The 23368-nt window shown below is 40.3% G+C and overlaps 1 protein-coding gene across 3 annotated transcripts; it reads right to left on the bottom strand.

The window, feature by feature from the left end:
- Nucleotides 1-4671: 4671 nt before the first annotated feature.
- pitx3 (paired-like homeodomain 3) lies at nt 4672-23131 on the bottom strand. Of its 3 annotated transcripts, XM_035172743.2 has the most exons (5): nt 19525-19829; nt 19337-19403; nt 15544-15661; nt 10779-10984; nt 4672-6179 (listed from the first exon to the last, which is right to left on the bottom strand). In XM_035172743.2, the coding sequence occupies exons 3-5, from the start codon at nt 15650-15652 to the stop codon at nt 5610-5612; spliced, it is 885 nt and encodes a 294-aa protein (XP_035028634.1). In that variant the 5' UTR covers nt 15653-15661; nt 19337-19403; nt 19525-19829; the 3' UTR covers nt 4672-5609. The 3 variants fall into 3 exon arrangements, with proteins under 3 accessions (XP_035028634.1, XP_035028632.1, XP_035028633.1); XM_035172741.2 differs by lacking the exons at nt 19337-19403; nt 19525-19829 and adding an exon at nt 22865-23131; XM_035172742.2 differs by lacking the exon at nt 19337-19403.
- Nucleotides 23132-23368: the final 237 nt, after the last annotated feature.

Raw genomic sequence — 23368 nt, forward strand, 5'->3', positions numbered from 1 at the left:
GAATGTGGTATGGGTCAGGAGAGAGCCCATTAAGTGTTGGTGCAGATTTGGATCTAGGGGTGGATCCAGGACTTTGTTCTCTTTCTTTAACACTGTGAGATAAAACATTATTCAACATTTTGATTGATTTATCAGAGCATAATTCATGAATCTTGATTAAAAAAAAAAATCAGGTGACTGATATTTGAGTGTGAGCAATTTGGTGCAGATCTGAATAAATATCTGATAGTGAATTTAAATGTGGTTTCATAAGGGGGCTGTTGGGCCCTGGTGGAGGAATGAGCTCTCAAGTGCCATTTGAGTTCTCTTTGTTTTGCAAGATTGAAACTTTCAGACAGGGCCGGCCCTGGCAATGTTGGCGCCCTAGGCGAAATTTCAGATTGGCGCCCCATCAACAATATCTAATTTTAGGGGGAGCATCGTGGTCCTGCTGCCAGAAGTGCACACATTATACCAAGAGGAAGAGTCTAGAGTCAGCCATCTTGTGTACTTACACATTTACCATGGAAGATGGACGACTTCCTTTGAGGCTCGATGTCCTGAAAGCATTCAGTGCTGATTCGCTGTTTTTTGTGAACATGCTTATAATAGCAACCTAGTTCAGCATTTACGTTTGTACGCTCTGCAGCGATGTGGAAGAACTAAAAGTTAACCTGATAAAAATGACAACCGCCACGGGAAGCCATTTTGTGTAGTTACAAAAATTGCCATGAAAGATGGTCTATTTCCTCTATAAAAAAAAAACAGACAACCTGCAATTGTTCACTGGCCATAAATCAATCTCCCACAGCTAATTGTGAAACATATTAATGCAAAGCTGGAAGGCTATGACTGCTTTGAGAATGCCTTAGGCAGGCATCGTAGGCTATTTTTACAGGAATGGTAAGAGGTTATTCTTTTGATATACGTGGTATTCAACTTCCTGAATTCATAAACCCGATATGTGTAGTAATAATATAATGTTGTATTATTGGTTTTAGATCTGATTACAACACAGGACACTACATTTCAGGTGCCCAGCCGTGTACTGATCCACCGTCATCCACTTCACCATGAGTGAGTTCTGGCTCCGAAGCAAACACTTCAGTTCTGAGCAGACAAATGGTCATGGATGTGGACGCAGCTGATGACATGGTCGTAGTTGTGGAGACATCATCGGACGTGGAACAGTGACCACAGTGTCACCTGGAGCACCTGCCACTGTTTCTGCAGACTCCCATGACTCTTGTGCATGTTGACATGGCTGTGTTTTACCAGAAGTAGCTCTAATCTTTCTGACTTAGAAACAAGACATACGCCGTGGGGCTGCAGTTTCTCCATTGGATCTCTGTTGGACCTTGTACAGATTAATGCCTCACTTAATCTTATATCTTATGTATATCTGTTTATTGTTGTGACCCAGAGTATTTCATAATAATATTGTTTCTGTATTTTTGTTTGGGGCACAAAGATAAAATTATGAAGAAAATACACACATGCACATGTTATCAATTAATTGTCGAATTAAATGTTTTATACCAATTTTATTATAATTTTTTACTTCATTTTTATTGTTTGCAGTGTGGAATGGTAATTATTCTTTAGGTGTCCTACAGAACAATGGACATTGCTTCAAATCTTGCCACCTCTAATTCCTCCATCCGTTCTCTTGTCTGTCTCTTCTCTGTCTCTCTCTACTCTCTGAGGTAATCGTTAGAACATCCACGGGTTTTGTATTTTTTTCCAGACCACGGTCTGTGCTCCCTCCTCACTCGCTGTAGTTTTATAGTGTGAGTAAACAAAAGGGACCGGCACACGTCTCCCCTCCAGTGGAATATTGATTCTTTGGTGTGGCGTGGTGGTGAAGAGCACAGACTGTGACCGCTTCACTCACCTCACTCCACAAAGTAGGTTTGTGTCAGGGCCACTGGGAGAGGAGCTGCTGTCAGATCAGGAAGTCGAATTGGAAAGCTCTTAGCTGTCTGTAGTGAGACGGTTCCTCTCTTGATGAGGGAGATGTGAGATTATAAAAAACTGTTGCTCTATGTCTGATGAATTCATAACACATTTAATCTCAATCCTGAAAACATTTGAACTACTAATAAATAGGGTAGACTCGGCCTCTCTGGATGGTGCATGTTTCTGATGAATAACATATTACATGGATCAGTATCACGCACACTGTACTTTGATCACACTCCAGCCTGCACTGATGTTATTTTAAAATAAAAACCTTGGATCCTCAAGCTGTGAACTTGGCCTGGTGTTTTATAATTCTGAAGAGAAATCTTCACTATGTCAGTTTCAACTACAGAGAATAGAGATCTGTTCTGCTTCATGACATTAATAAAACTGTGTTTTCAGCAGAGATAACATTCCGAGCAAAAATACTTTTGGAAAATGAAAAAAAAACAAACGTAAAAGACTTTGTACATTATAATTAGGAACTACATATCCCATAAACCAACAGGTCAGGTCATGGAGAGTGGTGTCAGCTAGCCCTCACTAACACTTTTTTGCTCATCTCTAAAAAATTGCAGCATGTTAGAAAGGGAAATCATGGTTGCTCTGTTGTAAACATAACGTAACGCTGAATGATCTTATCAGAGCTGACATGCTTTTCACAACTGGGGTAAACATTGCCATGGTAACAGCGAGCTCCACCAATCACAGATGTTGCTACTATACCTCAGGATTGTGTGTAGTGTAGGTTACATCGCAGATAAAACGTGTTTTTCTTAAAACACAGTTGATATCATATGGACTTCTTTAGATCACCGTAGCTTGTGGTAAATCTACCTTGGATGTTTAAAATATTATGCTACAATAAAAACCTCTATTCAGAAAATGACTGTGATTTTGACGCTGTTGATCTCTGAGATGTTTAGCTGAGGTTCAGCTGTTGTCGCCTTTACCTCCAGGTAAAATGTACACATTAATTAACAAGGCTGGCTAAACCATTCAATTTCTAAAAGTTAATCTGCACCTTCCAACCAATCAGAATCCATATTTTCAGTGGCCATAGTATAAACTGTATTTGTAGCAGCAGATGTCTTTGTCACTTAGATCAATTGCCTGTTCAGTGCTGCCATACTGAATCAATGTCTTCTGTATCCTACTTGGTAAATGCGCAGGTTTTGTTACCTTTGAAGAAACCTACAATAAAAAGGTTTAAAAAAAAATATTAGGCTGGTTTAAGTATTTTTAGACCAATTATTCTTCCAATAGGATTTGTATTCCCAAACCACTGCAGTGTGGGGAGGACTTCCATGTTGCGAAATAAAACAGTAACTCTCTAGTTTATGAGTCTGTAATTTAATAAGCATAAATCCTCAAAAGGTCTCCATGAAGAGAATTTTGCAATTATGCACTAATTTGAAAAAAAAATAGAGACAATGTTATTAGATTGTGATTTTCTTGGTTTTAAGGCAGAATGTTTTGTCTTTTTAATCTGTTTGATTTCCACATTTGTTACTGAAAACAAATCAGTTTTTTATTCTACTGTGCCCTTTTCACTATGACACCTGACAGAATAAACTGAAGTTCCTCTTACTTTCCACAAACTAACTCTATTCACGGAGAGACTGTGAAATGTGAAATGTGAACTCTACCTGAAAGCTCTTGGGCAAAAACTGTCAAGTAGACCCTGAGTTTAGAATATTATGCTTAAGTATTCAATTTGTATAGTTCATCAGTCAGATTGTGTAGGTGGAAGCACCAAATTACTTTTTAATGTGTTATTTTAGAAATGTTTATATGACCCTGCAGTTTAATTTGAAGATTGTTAGTTTATGTTGATTTCCAGTTAAAAAATGAATAGTCAAATTCCATTTTTGGTTCATTTAGTTTTCGTATCACAATATGAATATTCCTTTTTATATACATTTTGGAAATACTTGTTCAATTGTTTAGTTTTCTGTGTGTTGTCATTTATTTACTGTGACAGCAGTTTAATATCAAAGGTTAAAACAAATTTCATGAGCAGGAGCTATACTTGTATAAGCAATAGCTTCTGTAATAGAGCTTGGGTGGTAGAATTTGCAGCAGAATCTCAGTGATGAGTGGTCTAAATGTGGAGACCTTTAGTTTCCACCATCATGAAAGGATTTTTAGGGGGAAACTTTGTGATTAAAAATGTAAAATTTACCAGGAAACCAGTTTAACACACACACACACACACACACACACACACACACACACACACACACACACACACACACACACACACACACACACACACACACTTACACACACCAACACACAGTGGAAATGTCAGAGCAATAAACAGTTGCAGGGGCTGATGGGGATTGATGGGCTGCTAACCCCTCATTTGTGGCTCCGATGGGACACCTCACTCCTTGAGGCCCTTATGTAATCCTGGTGCTGCTTCAGCCTCGGCCTCTGTGAATTCCTGCTGCGTTACTGGATACCCTGCAGTTACCACTCGGAGTGTAGGTCAAACATATCAGTGAGCGGCTAATTGGGAACATCTATATCTCCTCCCATCGCTCTCCCGCCAACCTACTACTCTTGTTCACCGTTGCGTAAGAGTTGCCATGGAAGTGAGACGGGGTTTCCATGGCGCTGCACTCGTTGTTGTGAGAACATCATGTTTTAGCCCGCCTCACATGGATGGGCTATAGATCAGAGATATGGAAGGACATGAAGTGTTTGGTTCAATGTAAAAGTCCATTTGTAGTTCATAAAAACGGATCTTTTAATTGGTTCTTTAATGAGACAAAGCAGGCTACACCAGGAAAAAAAGCTTGATTTTTTTTCTTATAACAACTGCACTCTTACATACATTTTTTACAGTCATGGACTCCCTTTGTACAGTATAACACCACACAAATCTATATACTCAATGGCTTTTTAGAGTTTTACTTGAAAAATCTTGCTGATATTCTGGTGTGTGAGTGTAAATTGGGGGGTTTTGTGTTAAACCGCTTGAGGGTGTGTTCACTTTCCAGTAATGCCCTCCTCTCACCCACTCAAGCTGACCTTTGACCTACGACCTTCCAAGGGGTGAGGAATTCACAACAAAGTTTTTAGCTCCTGACGGATGTACTCATAGTACATCGACTTAGGGCCCTTGCTTTTGAAGAACATGCTTTTTCTCATCTTTAAAGTACTACATTTTTCATATATTTTTTTTTGTCACATACAAAACAGAAAAAGTCCAATATATACATCCTCCAAGTCTCCTGCATTGGAACCACAGGTCCCTTTTCCTGCGACAGTAGCAAAAATCACATTTGATGTTCTTGGGCCAAGATGTTGACCACCAGTCCAGGTGAAGCATCCATGTTTTATTTACCCTTGGTTTCTACGTTTACTCTAATCATGCAGTTCAAAAGAAGGAAAAAAATGATAATGGATAATAATCTTTAGAAATCCTTTGAAGCAGTTGGTCAGTTCAGTGTCAGTCTCACACATGGGATATAATTCCTGTGAGGAGTGGTGGTCCATCTGAGTAAGTCCATTTGACGATTGTCCTCACCACCAAAATCTGATCTGCCAGTCTGCAGCACATCTTGTAGCTTAGAGATGGAGTTGAAGAGTTGTGAAGTTGGGTAACAGTGGTCTTACAGCTGTTCGGCTGGGTCAGGGGTCATGTCGGAGCTACTTCTTCATACCGGCCGGTCCACTGCGTATTGGCAGGGGCTCAGGTTGGACACAGGGTTCTGCACTGCCGGATACGCAAAGTTGGTGTGCTGTTTGGCCTTGAGTCGCAGGCTGGCCAGGCTGGAGTTGCAGGTGTCTCTGTACATGTAGGGACTGGCTGTGGTGGCGTAGGGGCAAGTGGCTGCCGTCACTGCTACTGAGTTGAGCGCTGCAGGGCTGTTGAGGTTGTTGAGGTTGCCCAGGTTGTTGAGCCCGGTGGTGGGAACTCCTGAGACCGCTGAGGGCACCATGCTAGAGGCCATGTTCATGGAGGGGATGGAGCTGGGAGAGGAGAACATGGGCTGGGATGACAGGGGGCTTACATTCATTGAGTTGAAGAAGGGAAAGCTCTTGGCAGAGAGCGGGCTGTTTGCGAGGCTCTTTGTGGCCCAGTTATTATAGGAGTAGCCTGTGTACATGTCATCGTATGGCTGCATGAGTCCATTGAACTGGGCACCAAAGCCATTTTTGCATAATTCTGCCTGCTGGTTCCTCTCCCGCTTTCTCCACTTGGCACGTCGGTTCTTGAACCAGACCTGTGGAAGACAAAAGAAGACAAATACTTTGAGTGGAAAGTGTAACTCCTCTTATAGCCGGAAAAAACTGTTTTTCTCCATAACGTGAAATATGCATGACTACATAAGCAACAGTCAGGTAAATTATTCTGAAAAAAAAAAAAGAGCAAAAAAAATGGAAATATAGATATTGCTGATTTGGAACAACATCTGTAGCTGATTATTTTGTGTTCATGCAGGATCCCATCGCTAATAAGTAGGACGATTTAGTTGTTTTTTATGACAACTGAAGGCTACCACAGGTTCTCTTTCATGTTTGGAAGGAGAGGGTGAGGTGAGGGGTATTCAGCTGCAACATGCACCTTCACCACTAGATGTCACTAAATTCTACACACTGAACCTTCAAGTCTCTTTTAACTTTAAAAATACTTAAATAAAGCTAATATCTGTGTTGTGTGTAATATGTATTTGCAATAATGAAAGCAGCAGTGTATATATCAGGTGTTAGACTGCTGTTGTGGAGACAGACTTAGTGTACACACATCATCCCAAACTGCTGGAAACTCATAGATGAAGAAGTTAAATTGGTTTGAAAATGGCAGTGTGAAATGATGTCTGTTTGCACACAGCCAATCAGTAAAGCACAAATGTGGGTGGGGTGAATAATTCTGCCCACTTTCAAAGCTTCACTTATACTTTGGATTAATAATATTATCGCACACAAAGCAAAAAAATAGAGACTAAAAAGTTATTTTCAAATGACTTTTTCTTTAAGAAACCAGGAAGATTCAGGAGTCGATAAAGTTTAATTCTAAAACCCATCCAGTCAGAGTATCCTGACTCCTCTCAGTAATATTTGTGTGAGTTTTTGACATAATGATCCCATGAAAGTCAATTGCAGTGTATCATCAAACAGTCATATTAAGCAAGGCTTATTAAAACTAATCATTGACTTATTTGAATAGTGAGATCCCAATGAAAGAAATGTCAGGGGAGGGCAATCTTCACATTTGTCTTTTTATGGTCCTATATTTGGAGGATATGAAACGGATTAAAGCTTTAGTGGAAAATCTAAATTGAGGGTTTTTAGAAATGAAAACTGCCTCTGTGGGTAAAACTCTGGACAAACTTTTGCTCTAAATCAGACAGAAATCTTTCATTTGTGGAAACAAATCCAGAAGCCTCCTGGTCATTTGTTCACACTTGTGTGTTAGTTTTTATATTAAAATAATTTGGTGTCAAATGTCATTAATCCTCATTAAACTTTTACAGGCATTTCAGCCGTCTCTCCACCCCCTTGGCACACATGCTGTGTATCATCTAATCCTCTGTTATTATAGCAACAGAATACTGTTGATCATTAATATGACTGTAAAGTGCATGACTCTGACTTTTCCATCCAACTCGGTGACGGCAGGGGAAGCCCCACGCTGACCGACAGCAGCGAACCAATTGTTTCAGCGTGAGTCAGAGTCAATGCTGTCTGAAGGTTTGTGGAAAAGGCCGAAGCTCAAGGTCATACAGTGGCTCATCTGCAGCCACATTTACATGACCTCTGTGGTTGCAAGAGGGGGAGAAAGTTAGGCCTACAATTATGATTTTAGAAAAAAAGATATCTTCATTAATTATGCATAAGAAAATACAATATGGAAAGTTTAAAAGGAAGATTGGTTTTTAATTATGGATACATTTTTGTTGGAGGTGCATTGATAAATAGTTTCTGGAATGAGGGGAACATTCAGCTGACTGAGGCTGCTGCTTTATAAGAGCTCTGAGCTGTCGCATACTGAAGACCTATATGGTTTGCAGCCACAGTCCTTACCACTGATTGGTTTTTTACGTCTTTTGATTTTCAACTTTAATATTGACTGTTCAGGTTCACATCATCTACTTTGTTAATTTACTAAATATTAAATAAATAAATAAAGACTAAATAAATAACATAATCATTAAATACTGAATAAATACAATAAAAAATAAGGTGTCTGAGTTACCCGAAGGAAGACGTGGGAGAAAACAGGTTGATAGAGAAGGGCTCTTTTTTAAGATTACATTTTTTTCTCTTTACCATTAATAAATCTAAATCAAGCAATTAAAGGTCAATCAATGACTTATGATTGGGAGAATGTTACATGCATACATACATATAACAGTGTGGCCAGTAGGGATATATCGTATGCTACACAACATCAACTTGAACATGTGCAAAAATACATTTACTTGGCCCTTGATATCAATCCAGTCCCCCAACAGTTTAAATGCAGTATGTGAACAGTTAGCTTTCAGGCCGAAGAGCCAGGCGATCGTTTCTTCATAAGATACCTGGTTAGGAAAATGCTGAACTCATGACACATATGGTGTGCAAGGTGCTCAAATAACAGTCGCCTGTCCTGCAGCAAAGTAGATATGAGTTTGCATGAATGTGAAGCTAATTTTTCAAGAGAATCAGTCACATACAAAGTCAAAAATGCAAGTAGCTGCAAATTTGCAGTGCACATTTACCCTAAATACAGACAATATACTGTATATTCGCTGAAATCACACAAATTTAAAGAAAATGACACCCCCCTATCCCGAGACCCTCGTCAGAGTCAGGCTGCAGCTGTGATGATTAACAACAGCTCTGTGACAAATCACATGAATCAGGTCGACAGGTGAAGTATTTTGGGCATGTAAGAATTTGCCTACATGCAGGGGTTACACCGGCCACTGATGGACATTAGGAACGAGACAATGCATAGTCTGTTGTCCTTTCAAAATAACAACCAGGAGTGTGCGCTATGTGACCTTTCATCCAGCCAACATTAATTTGATCCATTACTTGTCAGGCAGGCCAGCAACTGTATTGTCATCCATCAGAATGTGTGTCCTCCTGCTCCATATAGCTACACTGACCAAACCACTGGGCGTGGGCACATTGTCCTGCACTTCTGACATTTAGCTTTAGTGTGTGATAGAAGGTTATAAAACATCTTACTGAGCACATTAAAAGATATTTTCATCCGTGTATTGTTTTTAACCATGTACGAATTATATTGACATAACTATGGGACAACAGAATGTTTTGGAAATGATCATAGCATATTTCAGTGCCGACTTGCTACCCTTGGTAAGATCACTGCTCCCAACATACAGCAATAACGCTGCTTTCAATTCTTAACTCTGAAGCTTTTATCTTTGTCTTTTTATTGTTTTTCTTTTGTCTGTTTGTTTAGATGGTTTTCCTGTTTTAACATATTTGTAATTTTTATCGTTTATCCCTTTCATACTCGCCTTGCTCAATAACACTTTGTCTGTGTCTTTTACTATTATAAAATTTACAACTAAATAAAGTTTTGTAATTATTTCAAAACGTTTATAGAACTAATGACCGCTGGAAAGGTATAGTGACAATAATATTACAATGGTTTCTATTTGGTGTGGCTATAGCATTACATTTTCTTTATATTGTATTTTCTTCAAATTTTACATATTCTATAAGGTAATTCACAGATTAGGAGATTTTTTGAGATTCCGATTTGTGGTCGTCATCATCTTTAATCCAACATAATGAAAAAATCCCCAGATATAGATAGAGATATAAGAGATTTTTTTCTTGCCACATGGATATGCTGCCAATTTGTGAGCAAATTGTTGCTTATTTACACGTCCAACAGATAGTGTATAAACAAACAAAATATGGTCTTACTATAATGAGTGACATTATAGCTCACGACATATGAAACACTTTGACATGCTTTGAGAGAGAGAACAGTTTGTGTTAGATCAGTGCACGGGGCTGCGCTGCTGTGGGCGGGTGGGGGTGTTGTGTGCCACTGAGACAATGAAACTTGATTCTGGAAGTCCAGTTGGAGTGACAGATTAATGCGATTAAAGGCTTATCAGAGCCAGAACACTGGTTTGTAATAATCCCAGATAGGATTTTACAGCTCTGGAAAGTTATGACAGTGACAACTATTTTATCTTCCATCACAACGATCGTCAGGTAAACAGCAGAGGAGCAGCTTTTCTGTGACAGCGTTTGCTTTGGCACCCTGCTGCACACATGGGGCCGACTCCATTTAAATGAATGACAGTGCTGCATTTCAAAAAATCCAGGTTTATAATCAGAGTGAGCACTGCTTTACCAGTAGTAGGCCTCAAAAGTTTGAGGGTAAACTCTTTTGGGAACTTGAATGTGCTTTGTCCTATGAAAATGTGTCACCTTTGCACTGGAGAAAAGCTCAATGCGTCTTAAATGGGAAGATTTCATCCATGTGCACCTCTCAATATCTTGTCAATTTCTGCACTGCATTTTTGATATGCTCTGGATGAAGTGGAAGATTTGGCCGAACTAAAATGCTCACCTGGAGGGCACCACAAATATCTGTTCTGAACATCATCGAAGTCTGGCCAACATTAAGTGTTAGGCTGACAAAATGTACACCTTTATTATTCATATTTTATTAATATTAAATCATTATTATTCTGCGAGCTTTCATTCTAACCAAATATTACATCTCCCTGATTAGCACACCTCCAGAGAGGAGAACCTCATTACTGACATCAGCCGCTGTACAAAAACATGATCAGGGTCGTATGCTCCCGAGGGAGGGACCATGGGAGAGTGCATGTACCCACCCTGACCCGTGCCTCGGTGAGGTTGGTCCACACTGCGATCTCCTCCCTGGTGCTCATGTCGGGGTAGCGGTTCCTCTGGAAGGTGGCCTCCAGCTCCTGGAGCTGCTGGCTGGTGAAATGAGTCCGCTGCCGCCGCTGCTTCTTCTTCAGAGAACTGTCCTCGGCGCTGGACTCATCCAGCTGGTTGTGGTTAGACTTCTCTGTGTCTGCAGACACACAGAGAGGACAATTATTTCATGAGGACATCAGGAGGGGCTACTTAGGTAGAAACATGCTGTATATAAGAGTAGACAGTATAACAATATATATCCATGAGAACATAAGAAAATTGTGATTTGTGAATATGAGCAAAACAAATCAAATTTGATTGATGATTGAAAAGAGCTGAGCATGAAAGTTCCTTTTTGACTTTAAACAAAATAAACAAAAAATAAATGCTATGACCACAGTTTCCATGCTTAGGTGACAAGTGATCTACCAGTAGGAGAAAAGTTATAGTTAGATTTATTAATCCTAGCACAGTTGTGATTTAAAATATTTGACAGTAGTAAAGTGTGCTAGGTTATATTAAAATAATGAATTATTTATCAAGTTCTATTAACATTTTTAAACGTAATACACAAAGGGGGAAGTAATCTTGTGTATTTTTACCACACATGTATTTTAGTAACAACACAGGTTGTGCTAAACAAACTGCTCTAAGACAGAAAATGTGGCATTTGCACAATAATATAATCGATCTTATTTGAAAACAACATGGTCATTAGATATAGATAGATAGGTTAAAATAAACAAAATGCTTTATTTGAGTAAAATTACCACAATATAAAAAGGTTTAAGTTCTGCATTCTCATTCTAGCAAAGCAGTATTAAATGTAACTACAAGTAAAAGTACTCACTTTCACATTGTCATATTATTTTATATATTAAACCGAATATTTTGAAGCAACTTTCATTGTTGAGGTGAAGCCAGTTTGGTTTAATCGATGAGACAATAATCATATCTTTGAGTTAATCATAAACAACAGTGTGTTTAGTATGTAAACTCTTAATCGGCCTAACTATTGTTGACAATGTTTCACTCTGAAAAGTGCTGGAGTAGGAATATGAATTAACATCATAGGAAACTATAAAGTTCACTTAACTATGGTTTATATGGTAAATGGTCTGTGATAATATAACTATGGTGAATATATGTTTAAATATCCTAGTTGCTTCTATCCAGTGGATATTGCTGAACTGCTGAGTGAGTGTTGATTTCCAATTGTCCTGTTGAGTTGTTTTCCTTTCATGTTACTTTATTTCTAATATTGAACTAAAAATGATTTTGCACAACCATTTGGAACTTGTAGCTTTGCATGTAAATTTACATTTAAATATGACTTGTTTTGGAGTAAAATAAATATTGACTATTTTACCCATAGTAAATACCAGCAGAAACATATCACAGAGCCCTTTGTGTCAATTGTCAGTGTAGATTGGACATTTATGTATTCATGTCTGGATCTGTCCACAACAGGTTCATCTCAACCTCCTCCCGCTCTTAGAACACAGTCTCTCCTCCAAGTTTGGATGGAAGTCCAGCTTGACGTCATCAGTCTGGTATAGCAGACTGGATTCACACCTGGGGACTGTGGAGGTCACTGATGTTCACTGTTGTGTTCATGTTTGAGACTTTTACTTTGTGACATGGAGCATTATCCTGCTGTTAGACATTAGAGGACGTAAAGTGTGACTATAAAGACGTGAACATGATCAGAAACAATACTCAGATCTGTATCAGTATCTGTTTAACAGCACATCACTCTGACACCTTTCACCCTGGACCAACACTGTCCAATCCCTGCTGAGAGTGACTAGATCAAACATCATCTGAAATCCCTCTATACCATAGACTGGAAAACGACAAGCAGGGTGTTGCCAGGAGAGTATGAATCCAAACACTGCGTTCCGTTCAGAGATGTGCAGGAGCAGCAGGTGATTGCATTTGGCCCCCAGCGCAGTGCTTTTTAAAGGACTATGTTATGTCTGCCAGGGCTCTTCGCTGCCACATCTGACTCCCACAGTTTGAGGACCTCACAGAGAGAAGTGAAATTAGTTTGCCAGCTAATCCTTTGGATCAAGCTTTTGTGACTGGGGCAGGTTGGGCTCTGTTTGGCGAGGGCTTAGCTCTCTGGGAGCAGTTCAAAATGATCAGCGGGATTTAAAAAGAGGCTCCGCAGGGCCACCAGTAAAACCAATAAGGGCCAGGCCGAGGCTGTTATATGGCAGTAAACTGACACTGGGTAAGCTGTCACTTAAGGCCAAAGTCTATAACACAATACAGAGGAAAGGGCAGCCCTTTTTAAAGCCACGCACTGACCAACAATAGGAGCAATCTGACTGATAATGCGTCGACATGACAGAGTTGTTCCAGGTCAGCTTCTCAGAGGGTTTTAATCTGGAAGACGACAACAAGAGGCAAAGTCCAGATCAAAGTGCACTGATGAAAATAATGACTGCGGGAGCATCAAATACACATTATGTTGTGTTCAGGTCAGAGCTTTCATGAGTAAATAACTCAAGTTTTCATAGGAGCTGCACTTTTTTTCCCAGAGAGAGAACACAAACTCAGGTCATTCAGTCATGGGTGTGAGATAGCTCACTTGTCCGTGCCTGTGGCAGGGGCGGCGACCTGGTGTGGTTAGGTGCGGCATCCATATTACAGCTACGGCAGTATAACTGAATCCAGATTTAAGCTTTGTGCTCATTCTTAAGGAGAACAAAAGCCAACAATAAATGAAAACACTATCTATTTATGTTTATTTAAAAAGTCTCATCTTTCAGGACTAGTTTTCACTCAGCATGTTTTAGAAACATTTAGTGGAGAAGACATTTTCATATTGTCCTTCATCAATAAAAGTCCTTCTGCAACATTTTCTTAAGGGGATGGGACTATTTGCTGCTTTTTTTCAGGACTGAAATTAGTCAAATTAAAACTAATAAAAATAAGAATTAAATGAGATTAGAAAAAAAACACAATGTGTTTTTAATTTTAAAGTATTTAATCATATTATTAACACTTTAATACAGCTTTATTGAATGGTACACAAATAAGTATTTGGGGCTTTTCTTAGATTTAATTTATCTCCAAATTAATTGGCTTTAGATTTACTGTAAATCTAATTTCCCAATTTAAAATAATTATACATATTCACTTAATTTTCCTTACAGGGTAACATATCCCTCCCACCCCCTTATGGTTATTACCTTCAAAAAATAAGATTTATATAATGCAAAAGCTAATGCAACATGGATGTGCCAGTATTTACATTATAACTATATGTGTTTCATTTTCTCTCTCTGCTAACCGACACCACCTTGATGTGCTTTAATAAAATCAATTTGACAGTTAGGCCCATTAGAGGAACAGTTTACAGGCAGTAAATAAATCTCTCATTAGAATCAAACCCTTCAAGACGAAATGAAGTCCTCCTTAATGAAGAATGGTGCAGCTGAAGACGTGTGAAAACATTTTCACACCACATTTCTTTCTAGAATAGTTTGCGTTCGTCAGTTTGTTAGGACTGGATTTCTATCCACATCAATTAGACTGGGTTACACACACACACACACACATACACACACACACCACTTCAGAGATATGAATAGACAGATAGACGAGGGTTCAGATGTTGCATGAAGAAGTTGTTAGAGAGTGAGAGATGAGAAAATCCACCCAGCTGAATATGTGTCATATACAGTGACACGGGGTCACATTACATATGTGTAAGTAAGCTCAGATGGTCACTTTAGGAAAGAGTTACCAGAAGCAGAGGGGCAGAGTGAATCTCACCCCTCCGTCTGATTCTCCTCTGGAGTTATCACTGACAATCCACCAATCAGCATTTACTGAACGTGATTCAAATGTTGGTGTCAACTTGCACTACATGAGCCAACTTTGTGACAGATCAGCACAATCCACTCGGCCCTGATGTGAATGAATGTCCCTGAAGAAACTCATTTTATACAGTAAAGTCCAGTTGGATAATGTCAAAGCACTTTGCATTACATTGACTTTTTGTCATTATGAAACACAAATAATGTTATTATTCGTATATACAGAGCAACCCGGGAGCCTATAAACTATAGAATAAGATTAAGTCTGATTAAGCCTTTTTCTTGATTCTCTGTGGGCTTGATTTTCTCCAGAGAGCGTCACACCCCCCCTTCTGCTCTTTTGCAGTAGATTTTCATTTGGAGTCAAGTGAGTGGTGTGTGATCAGAGGCCGGGGGAGAGGCTGGCACACAGCAGCCAGTGAATTAAACAGGCTTTGGTGTCTGGATCAGTGTCTCTGTGTGTGCATTTAATTCCTCTTCAAGTCGTTTACAAGCAGAGACAGTGAGGCTCGTTAATAGACTGCTGTCTTTGATTAGAGGAGCTCCTGCTCGGCCACCTGATGTTAAAGCGGGAGATAATGACAATGTGTTTGCGCTGCGTCCATCATTTATTACAGTTACTCGATGGAGCTGTTTTCATTATTGTAGTGGAGGCCTCGGTGCTTTAGTATTTCGTTTCCTCCGCCTGCTCCTTTTCTCTCGTTCTCTACATCAGTTGTGTTGATCCAGTGGTGCGCAACACACGCAACTATCACCGCGCATCGGCCGGACCACGGTACCCTCCCTGAGACAGACACACACACACACACACACACACACACACACACACACACACACACACACACGCACACACACACACACACACACTGACAGAGTGTGGACTCACCGCTGTTGTCCTGTCCCTTACATCCCTGGTCGTGCTGCGGGGTCCCGGAGTCGGAGAGCGACAGCGCCGGGCTGCGGGCTTCACTGTCCGTCAGCAGGTTAAAATCCATAACCAGGCTCTGCACAAACAAACAAACACACACACACACACACACACACGCACACAAACACACGGGTCAGGCTTCATCATCACAATGACATAGTGAAGAGCAGGCCTCTTATAACATAGACATCATCGTTTAATACTCATGCATGCTGCCGATGTCGTCAATTGAATGCATTTAATTACACCCACAACATTAAAATAATAATACTATTGCAATACAAATTTATATATTTTGTGTTTTGTATTATTTTATTTTATTCAATTTCAATAATGATGTTTTTTATCATATATATATATATATATATATATATAACATTTATGAAATGTCATATACCAAGTGCTTATTTTTTATATTTTTTATTTCCTATACCCTAGGACAATACTCAGGTCTAAAAACATTTTTTTTGTTTTTCCACTATGTACATGTTATGTTACAAAAAAGATTTTATATCCTCCCGACTTGAAAAAGATAAGGCATAAAAGGAAATTACTCCTAAATATGCAATTACAACAGGATCGATCATAAAGTCTGAATCAATAACACACATTAAGTGTGACTTAAAGTTCAGGTACAGTGCATGAATAACACATAGTCTTCACAGTATTTTACCAATTAAATTAGTATCGCATGATTGTTGTAATATATTTGTGTCTTTCTGAAGAACACCAGACCTCACTGACTCCCTCTCAAATATACATCTTGTTCTTTCCTCTATGTTTGGTTTGCTATTGTGAGGATTTTTTAAAAATCATTTTCATTTCAAAAACTGTACAGACTCCATGCAATACGGGTTTGTGTGCATTCATCCAATCTGTTGGTGTACTCTGTTGCTATTTTCTCCTCGATCTTTCCATTCACCCCTGGATGTGGTCGTAATCCTGATCCCTTTATAGGAGCCTGACATAAGCAGCTATAACTAGACCTGTGCCTGAACAGACTATTTTGGGCTACAAGGAGAGACCAACGGAGTTATGGCTGTAAAAAAAATATTTCCAGGCCAAATTCTAGCTGGTATGTTGAGTACTAGAGTGGAGACCTATGTGTATTTATCTGAGAGCAGTTAACATCATTAGAACTTTGGTGGACAAATATATTCTGTCCGAGCTGGGAGAGAGAGAGATCTTATTGGATGATTTTTACAAAACGCTGTTCTTTTTTTTTTTTTTTACAAAGTATGTAAAAAGTAGCATAATATTCAATTAATAATACATATTGTTATTGTTTTCAATTGATGGCACCAGCAGGGAATGAACAAAGATTAAAGGTCAGAGGTTTTGCTCCAAAGAGCAACCACAGCCTTGAGATGCACTCATGTGCCTCAACTGTGATGATATCAAATCCCATGAACACATTCTTTTTATTACATTTTTAGACATAAGAGTTAATAAAAGCGAAAACACACACATTTAAAAAAAAAAAAAACATAATGTCAAAGGTATTTACAAAGAGGAATAAAAAGGATAAAGCAGGTATAAAGTGAAGGCTCGGCCGACCTACACTCAGCGTGGTGTCACTGTTTACCCTGGTCCTCTGTTTACTTTACATTTCCCACAACAGCACTGAGTAAGTTTACAGCTTCAGTGGAAAGTCTTAAGGCTGCAGCCGACGGCGATGGATCCGATCCATGTCATCAAAGATTTAAAAAGGCTTGATAATACCTCAACCTTGAAAATCAAACGCTGAGTTTGAGCAGGAGGGGGTTTAGTGTGTGTGTGTGTGTGTGTGTGTGTGCGTGTGTGTGTGTGTGTGTGTGTGTGTGTATAGTCAGCACTGTGGTTTGAGCTTTATACTTAGAGGCTGCGTGTTTGTCGCCCCCCCCTCCCTCCCATCCCTCCCTCTCTCCCACCCCCCTGGAGAATGAGCTCCCTTGTTGTGTTTCCCTGTGGTCTTTTGGCCGTCATGCCAGTGCTTTGTGTGCCAGTCACATGTGACTTTCTGCATGGGGTTAGGTCTGAAGCCTCGGTGGTGGAGAGAGTGGCTGTGGGTGGAGTGGGTGCAGTTCAGGGTATGGCATGGCGTCAGACAAATCCCGGAGCAGCACCAGCACCACACCATCAACAACAACAACAACAAAACATTGTACAACTTTGTTGAACTCTTGAACCGGAGTCACTGTGACCATATGAGTTATTTACACTCTGAGGGTCAGTAAACGCTTCCCTGTCAGCCACTCAACCTCTAAAAGTCTTTCCAATACAGCAACAATAGGACGCTCCGTTGTTATCATGGAAAAAAATGTTTTTATCCCCTGATATAGAATTATTATATTTATATACAATCCAGGATGGATACATACCTTCTTTATTCATTCTTATTAGTTTCTAATTTAATTTACTTTAGATAATCAGAAACACCCTTCAAAATCCACCACGTGTGTTGATTTGTTTACAGCTGTAGAATATGAACTCTGCTCTGTTCAAGGCCTGACACGATACACATGGTAGAAAAAAAGACTGTATGTTTATTTTTTAGATATTGTTACATCAGAGGTGTGTCGTGTTTCCATCTACATTTGAGGGAATCAGTGAAAAAGTGCACTGACCAAACAGATTCAAAACCTGGTGGAGGTTGAGTGGATGGATGAATGTGAGCAGGTCCAGTTTTAGAGGGTTAGAAAAGCCGAAACCAACTTAAACACTTACAGTGATTGCCTAGAATAGTATTATCCACTCAAAATGGGTTTTAAAATTCATAAAGGAGACTATAAACTTAACCAGTTCCCACATAGATTAATCTCTCGGGGGTTCATTGACAGTGATTACAATTTGGCCTCAGCAGCACACAAAAATGGATAGTGTCATCACTGTAAGTCATCAGCATCCTCCGAACCTCACTTAACATTGTGTCAGTCACTCTGACAAAGCAACATAATGCTGCACCGAAGCCGACCTGCATATTCTGATTAAAGGTTTAGCACCTTATTAGCACAGAATATCTGTGACATCTGAGAGGCGAATCAACACTTTTCTCCCATCGAACACATCTGCCGTCTTATTTTTGGCCGTGACACACAACGCCTCAGCTCTCAGAAGTGAAAGCACATTTAATCATTTCACTGCCACAAGGGGACATTTGCTGGAGACTCTAAAGAACCACTTGCATCTGCTCCTTGTTTAGCATCCGTGAGAATGATGGGAGCATTTCACCAAAGATTAGAAGACATGAAATCGCCAGACTGCAGAACATCCCTTGGAAAAAAGGATGAGGTCAAGTCTCCCAGCAGAGAGATTACCTTGGTAAGCACACTGCCTCTGTGTTGTTTGGATTAATAAACCTCTGATATGGATTTTTGGGTTAAAGTTGACTCATGGGTCAGAAATGTTCTCTTTGTTCATAACCACACAAATATTGTCCTAGGTTTTTTTTCCTTTTTTTTTTAGCAGAATGACTCAGTAACAAACGATGAATGTCTGTGTTTGGATTTCAAAAGTGGTGCCAACAGAATTTGACCTATACCATTTCGATTACAGCTGATTTGTTGGCTTTCCTGCGAGCTCTGAGTTTTGCATGTTTGAACGGCAACACTTGGCGTCACATTTGTCTCATTGTGTGTTTGAGTCTTTCTGATCTGACATTTCAGCGAGCCTCGTCTGATAGAGCTGAAGCACCATGTTCATATCCTGCCACGATGAAATGTTACGGGCAAATGATTATACAGGCAAACACGAGCAACCATCATGCCATCACCTTTGCTGCAGGATTTCCCTTTTAAATAAAGGTTAGACTGTCATGTTCTTTTGAGCGACGATTCCCACTGAGGGACAAATGTAGAGCAAAAAGAGGAGACGAGTTCAACACACAAGCAACTTACATGTTACGTTTAGCTCTATAAAATGAAAAGTCCATTTTTTACATTTCTTTTTAAACAGCGTTACCTTTGATGTAGATGACTGCCGAGCCGTGTCAAAATCAAAGACACTCCACAAATGGTTCGCAGTGGCTGCTCAGGGTGGCTGCTCGACAGAGCAACAGCTGTCCCTTTTGTGAGAGCAGAGCCCTGGTATAGTATCTGCAAGGTCCAGTATTTTGGTCAGAAATATGAATGTGAGCCAGGACCTGGGCAGCTATATTCGCCAGTGGCAGTGATGGATGGACAGACGGCGGCGGTGTCAATGTGGTGCTGAGAGGTTGGCTGGCCTGACAGCGAGGGGAGTGCGGGCGATGCAAGCCAGTCATTTTTTGCCCAGAACAAGGTGTCAGTGCCCCCCCTCACCCCCACCCCAAGCCCCCGCCCCTGCCTTCCAGCTCCAGCACACCAGCATGATTATATTTCATTAAAAAATATATATCAAGGAACAGTCCCCCTTCTCCCCTCCTGAGCTCAATATGGTCAGCAGGCGATCACTGAGATAACAAGTGGCTGACAGACTGATCCCTGAGCCCCTCCGCTGCGCACACGCTGCATGTGTTGATGCTGATTTCCCTCCGCGCTCACGCGTCCCAGTGCGAGGTAACCCCTGGAAATCAAAGATTAACCTGAGCCATCTTAGCGCAGTGGATACCAGAGGGCCGTGGTTATTTCGTGGAGCCCCAAAGCCCAGAACGCATTGCCGGGATGGGGGACTCCCGTGTTTACGCCTCCTGTTCATAAATGGACGCAAATGAAGAGTCTCCGGTTTGCATAAACCAGCCCGCTTTGCATAGGCAGCCGCCCGGTGGCAGCGATCTCATTAAAATATATATTTGGTAATAATGATAGACAATAATAATAATGGCTGCAAAGATCCTCTTATTTTTCGGGAATTGGTGGGTCCATCTGGCGGAGGCTCGCCACAGACTGCTTGCATTTCCACGGGCCGCAGCCATTATCCCGGGAATTATTCATAAACGCTTGGAGAATTAATTCCCGGGATTAAGAGTTGATTAAGATGTGTGTCACTTTGCTGTCTGAGAACTTATTAAGGACCTCCTCGAGCAGGCGGCAGATGGAATTTCAGTCCAATGTTTGTACATGTTAATTTCTGTCCTGCTATAACACACATTTGCATATGATTGAGGGCGCGCGGCTGAGGCCGGCGCGGGGCGCTGCCGCCGCACGGCCGCCGCACAGATGATGATTGGCTTCGGCGCTGATGAACACGCACGATGTGCACATCAACAATTTATTACACTTCATCAAAAATATATTTCACTCATCTCTTACTCCATTTCATGCGTGCGAAAAACACGGGTCGGATTCACGGCAAATGGTTTCAGCAGGAGAAATGAATCCAGGGAAATCCGACAGAGGCTGATAAAAAAAAAAAATACAATGAAGTAGATGATATGGTGAATATGGATCTTATTTTAACTGATACATCGTCGATATATTATGGAACGTGGATTCAAGTTCGTTTGGAGTCGTTTTCTCTTGTGTGGTTATTTATTTTAAATGAAATTAAATCCGTGTGAATTGAATTTGAACGCATATTTAAGTCTGCACATCCCGGAACGATGTTTTCCTTTTTAATCATCTTATAGGGTGTACTATAATATATTGTATGTAAATGTTCAATCCTACTTTTGTCAGTTAAAAGTAAATAGATGAAATCAATGTATATTTGAAAGACAGAATCAGTATTTCAGCATGTTTTTGTGTTTGAACGCTGCTGTGACAGGGGCTGCAGGCCGGGGCCTCTATTACCTCTGTGAAAAACGTGAAAAAAAAGAGTTTATATTTCACCGTGCGTCAACTTCGATTAAACACATATCATTTTCATATGTTCCGACCTGGGAACCCATGCAAAAGAGCAAGTGAAAGCCTGCTGCAGGAAACCTCCAAGGTGAATCTCCAGTGATTCATTTGTATTTATTTATCATTTATTTTATTAAATAAAATTAAGGAAAATAAATAAAAGGAACAATATAAAGCCTTACATTAAAATATAAAATTAGATCCGTATATGTGTCAACAAATAGAGGCTATATATACAATTATGTAAACCAAACACAGCCCATCTGGGTTACAGCTCGTGCATCGTAGCGCTTCTGTTAAATCCTTTTTAAATTCCAAACTTACAACATTTTTTATTTGTGTATTTATTTTTAATTCAATAAAACAGAAAAAGATGCAGGTTTACAACGGGCCTTGAGCCATACCTTTTTTGTTTGATAGTTAGATCAAATATTTAGGCAATAAAAATAGCTACACAGTGAGATGCGCATTAATATAATAATAATAATGATAATTATTATTGTTGTTGTTGATGTTGTTTTTGATAGTTTTATTATTATTGACACTAGTAGTATTGCTGTTTTGTTATCGATATTATTGTTGTTATCAAACTATTAATTGAGATAAAGTCAAACAATAAAACGTATAGAAGTCATAACATATATATTATACACAAAAACGATTATTGTGTGTGTGTGTGTGTGTGTGTGTGTGTGTGTGTGTGTGTGTGTGTGTGTGTGTGTGTGTGTGTGTGTGTGTGTGTGTGTGTGTGTGTGTGTAGAGGTCGCACAGTTTTGTTTTTTCCCCGTGGTCTCCTGTGGCCGCAGAACAACCACCTGCCACCTATCAATTTTCTCAACATCCCCAAATATTTCTCACAACGTCCGTTTCTGCCAAGTTTTTTTTGGGGGGGGGAGGCGGCAAGCCAAACCGTAAACATCATAATTCACTGTAATGCTACAGAATATTTTTTGGTATTATGGGCGTGGAAGGTCCACGCAGTTCGTAAAAGGTCTCTACTGTTTTCTACCAACAGGCCTCACACGCGGATAAATGCGTAAAATCTGGAGCAAACTTGAGCCTTTACGCAGCCTTTCCTCTCCGAGTGGAAAGTGTTTCACAGCAGCACGGTGATTTTTGTGTGTGAATGTAAGATTAAATATTCTTTTAAAAATATGGCCACTTATTTAGTGTGATGTGTCGCCTCTCATCAGCATCATTATCTGCTCATTGAGAGACGCTCTCCCTAAAGTAAACTCCTGCTGTTCGCTTTGGCTTTTCCTCTTTCTTTCTTTTTCCAGACCATAAACTCCACAGTCTCCGTGCCTTCACTTGGACAGAACGAGTCGAGCTCTGCTGCTGTTGTGAATAGCTGCACATTTTACCTCAAAGGAACCAGGAGCCTTATTTACATCGCGGCGGGGTTTTATCAACTTTTACGCACAAATAAAGAAGAACGAAAGAAAACTTGCTGGATTGATTCCAGATGCGCAAACACAAACTGAGAGATAGGACAGAGGGAAGCGGGCGGAGGAGGAACGAGTGGGGTTATTTGCACTTACGTCGTGTCCCGCTCTGGTTAAATTAATCCGTGGAAAACGCAGAGAGCGCTGCTGCAGTCTGATGGCTGTCCTGGCCTCAGGTTTGCTAGTGACATGGACAAAAAGTTCCACGGTGCGTCAGAGAGTCAGAAAAAAAGGCGTCAGTCAGTCAGATCCCCTCTTCTTCCTTTTCTTCTTCCCTCTGTGTTGTCAGACATGAAGGCTGTGGAAGAGTGAGGCTTGATCCCCACGCAGGGTATAGCGAGGGAGGGAGGGAGAGAGGGAGAGAGGGAGAGAGGGAGGAGGAGAGGGTTGACTTCATGCTAAATATTGTGCGTGCAGGTCCACTGTTGAAAGGACGGCCCCCTACTCACTCTCTGTCTCTCTTTCTGTGTGTCTCTCTTTCTTTCTGTGTGTTTGCACAGCGGTCGACCTCCACCCAGAAAGTCGGCGTTGCGATCCCAGTCCGCGCCATCTGCACGCCGAAGTGTCTTTGAGCAAGATACTGAACCCCAAACTGCTGCC

Source organism: Hippoglossus stenolepis, chromosome 12 (assembly GCF_022539355.2).
Source record: "Hippoglossus stenolepis isolate QCI-W04-F060 chromosome 12, HSTE1.2, whole genome shotgun sequence".
Classification (NCBI taxonomy): Eukaryota; Metazoa; Chordata; class Actinopteri; order Pleuronectiformes; family Pleuronectidae; genus Hippoglossus; species Hippoglossus stenolepis.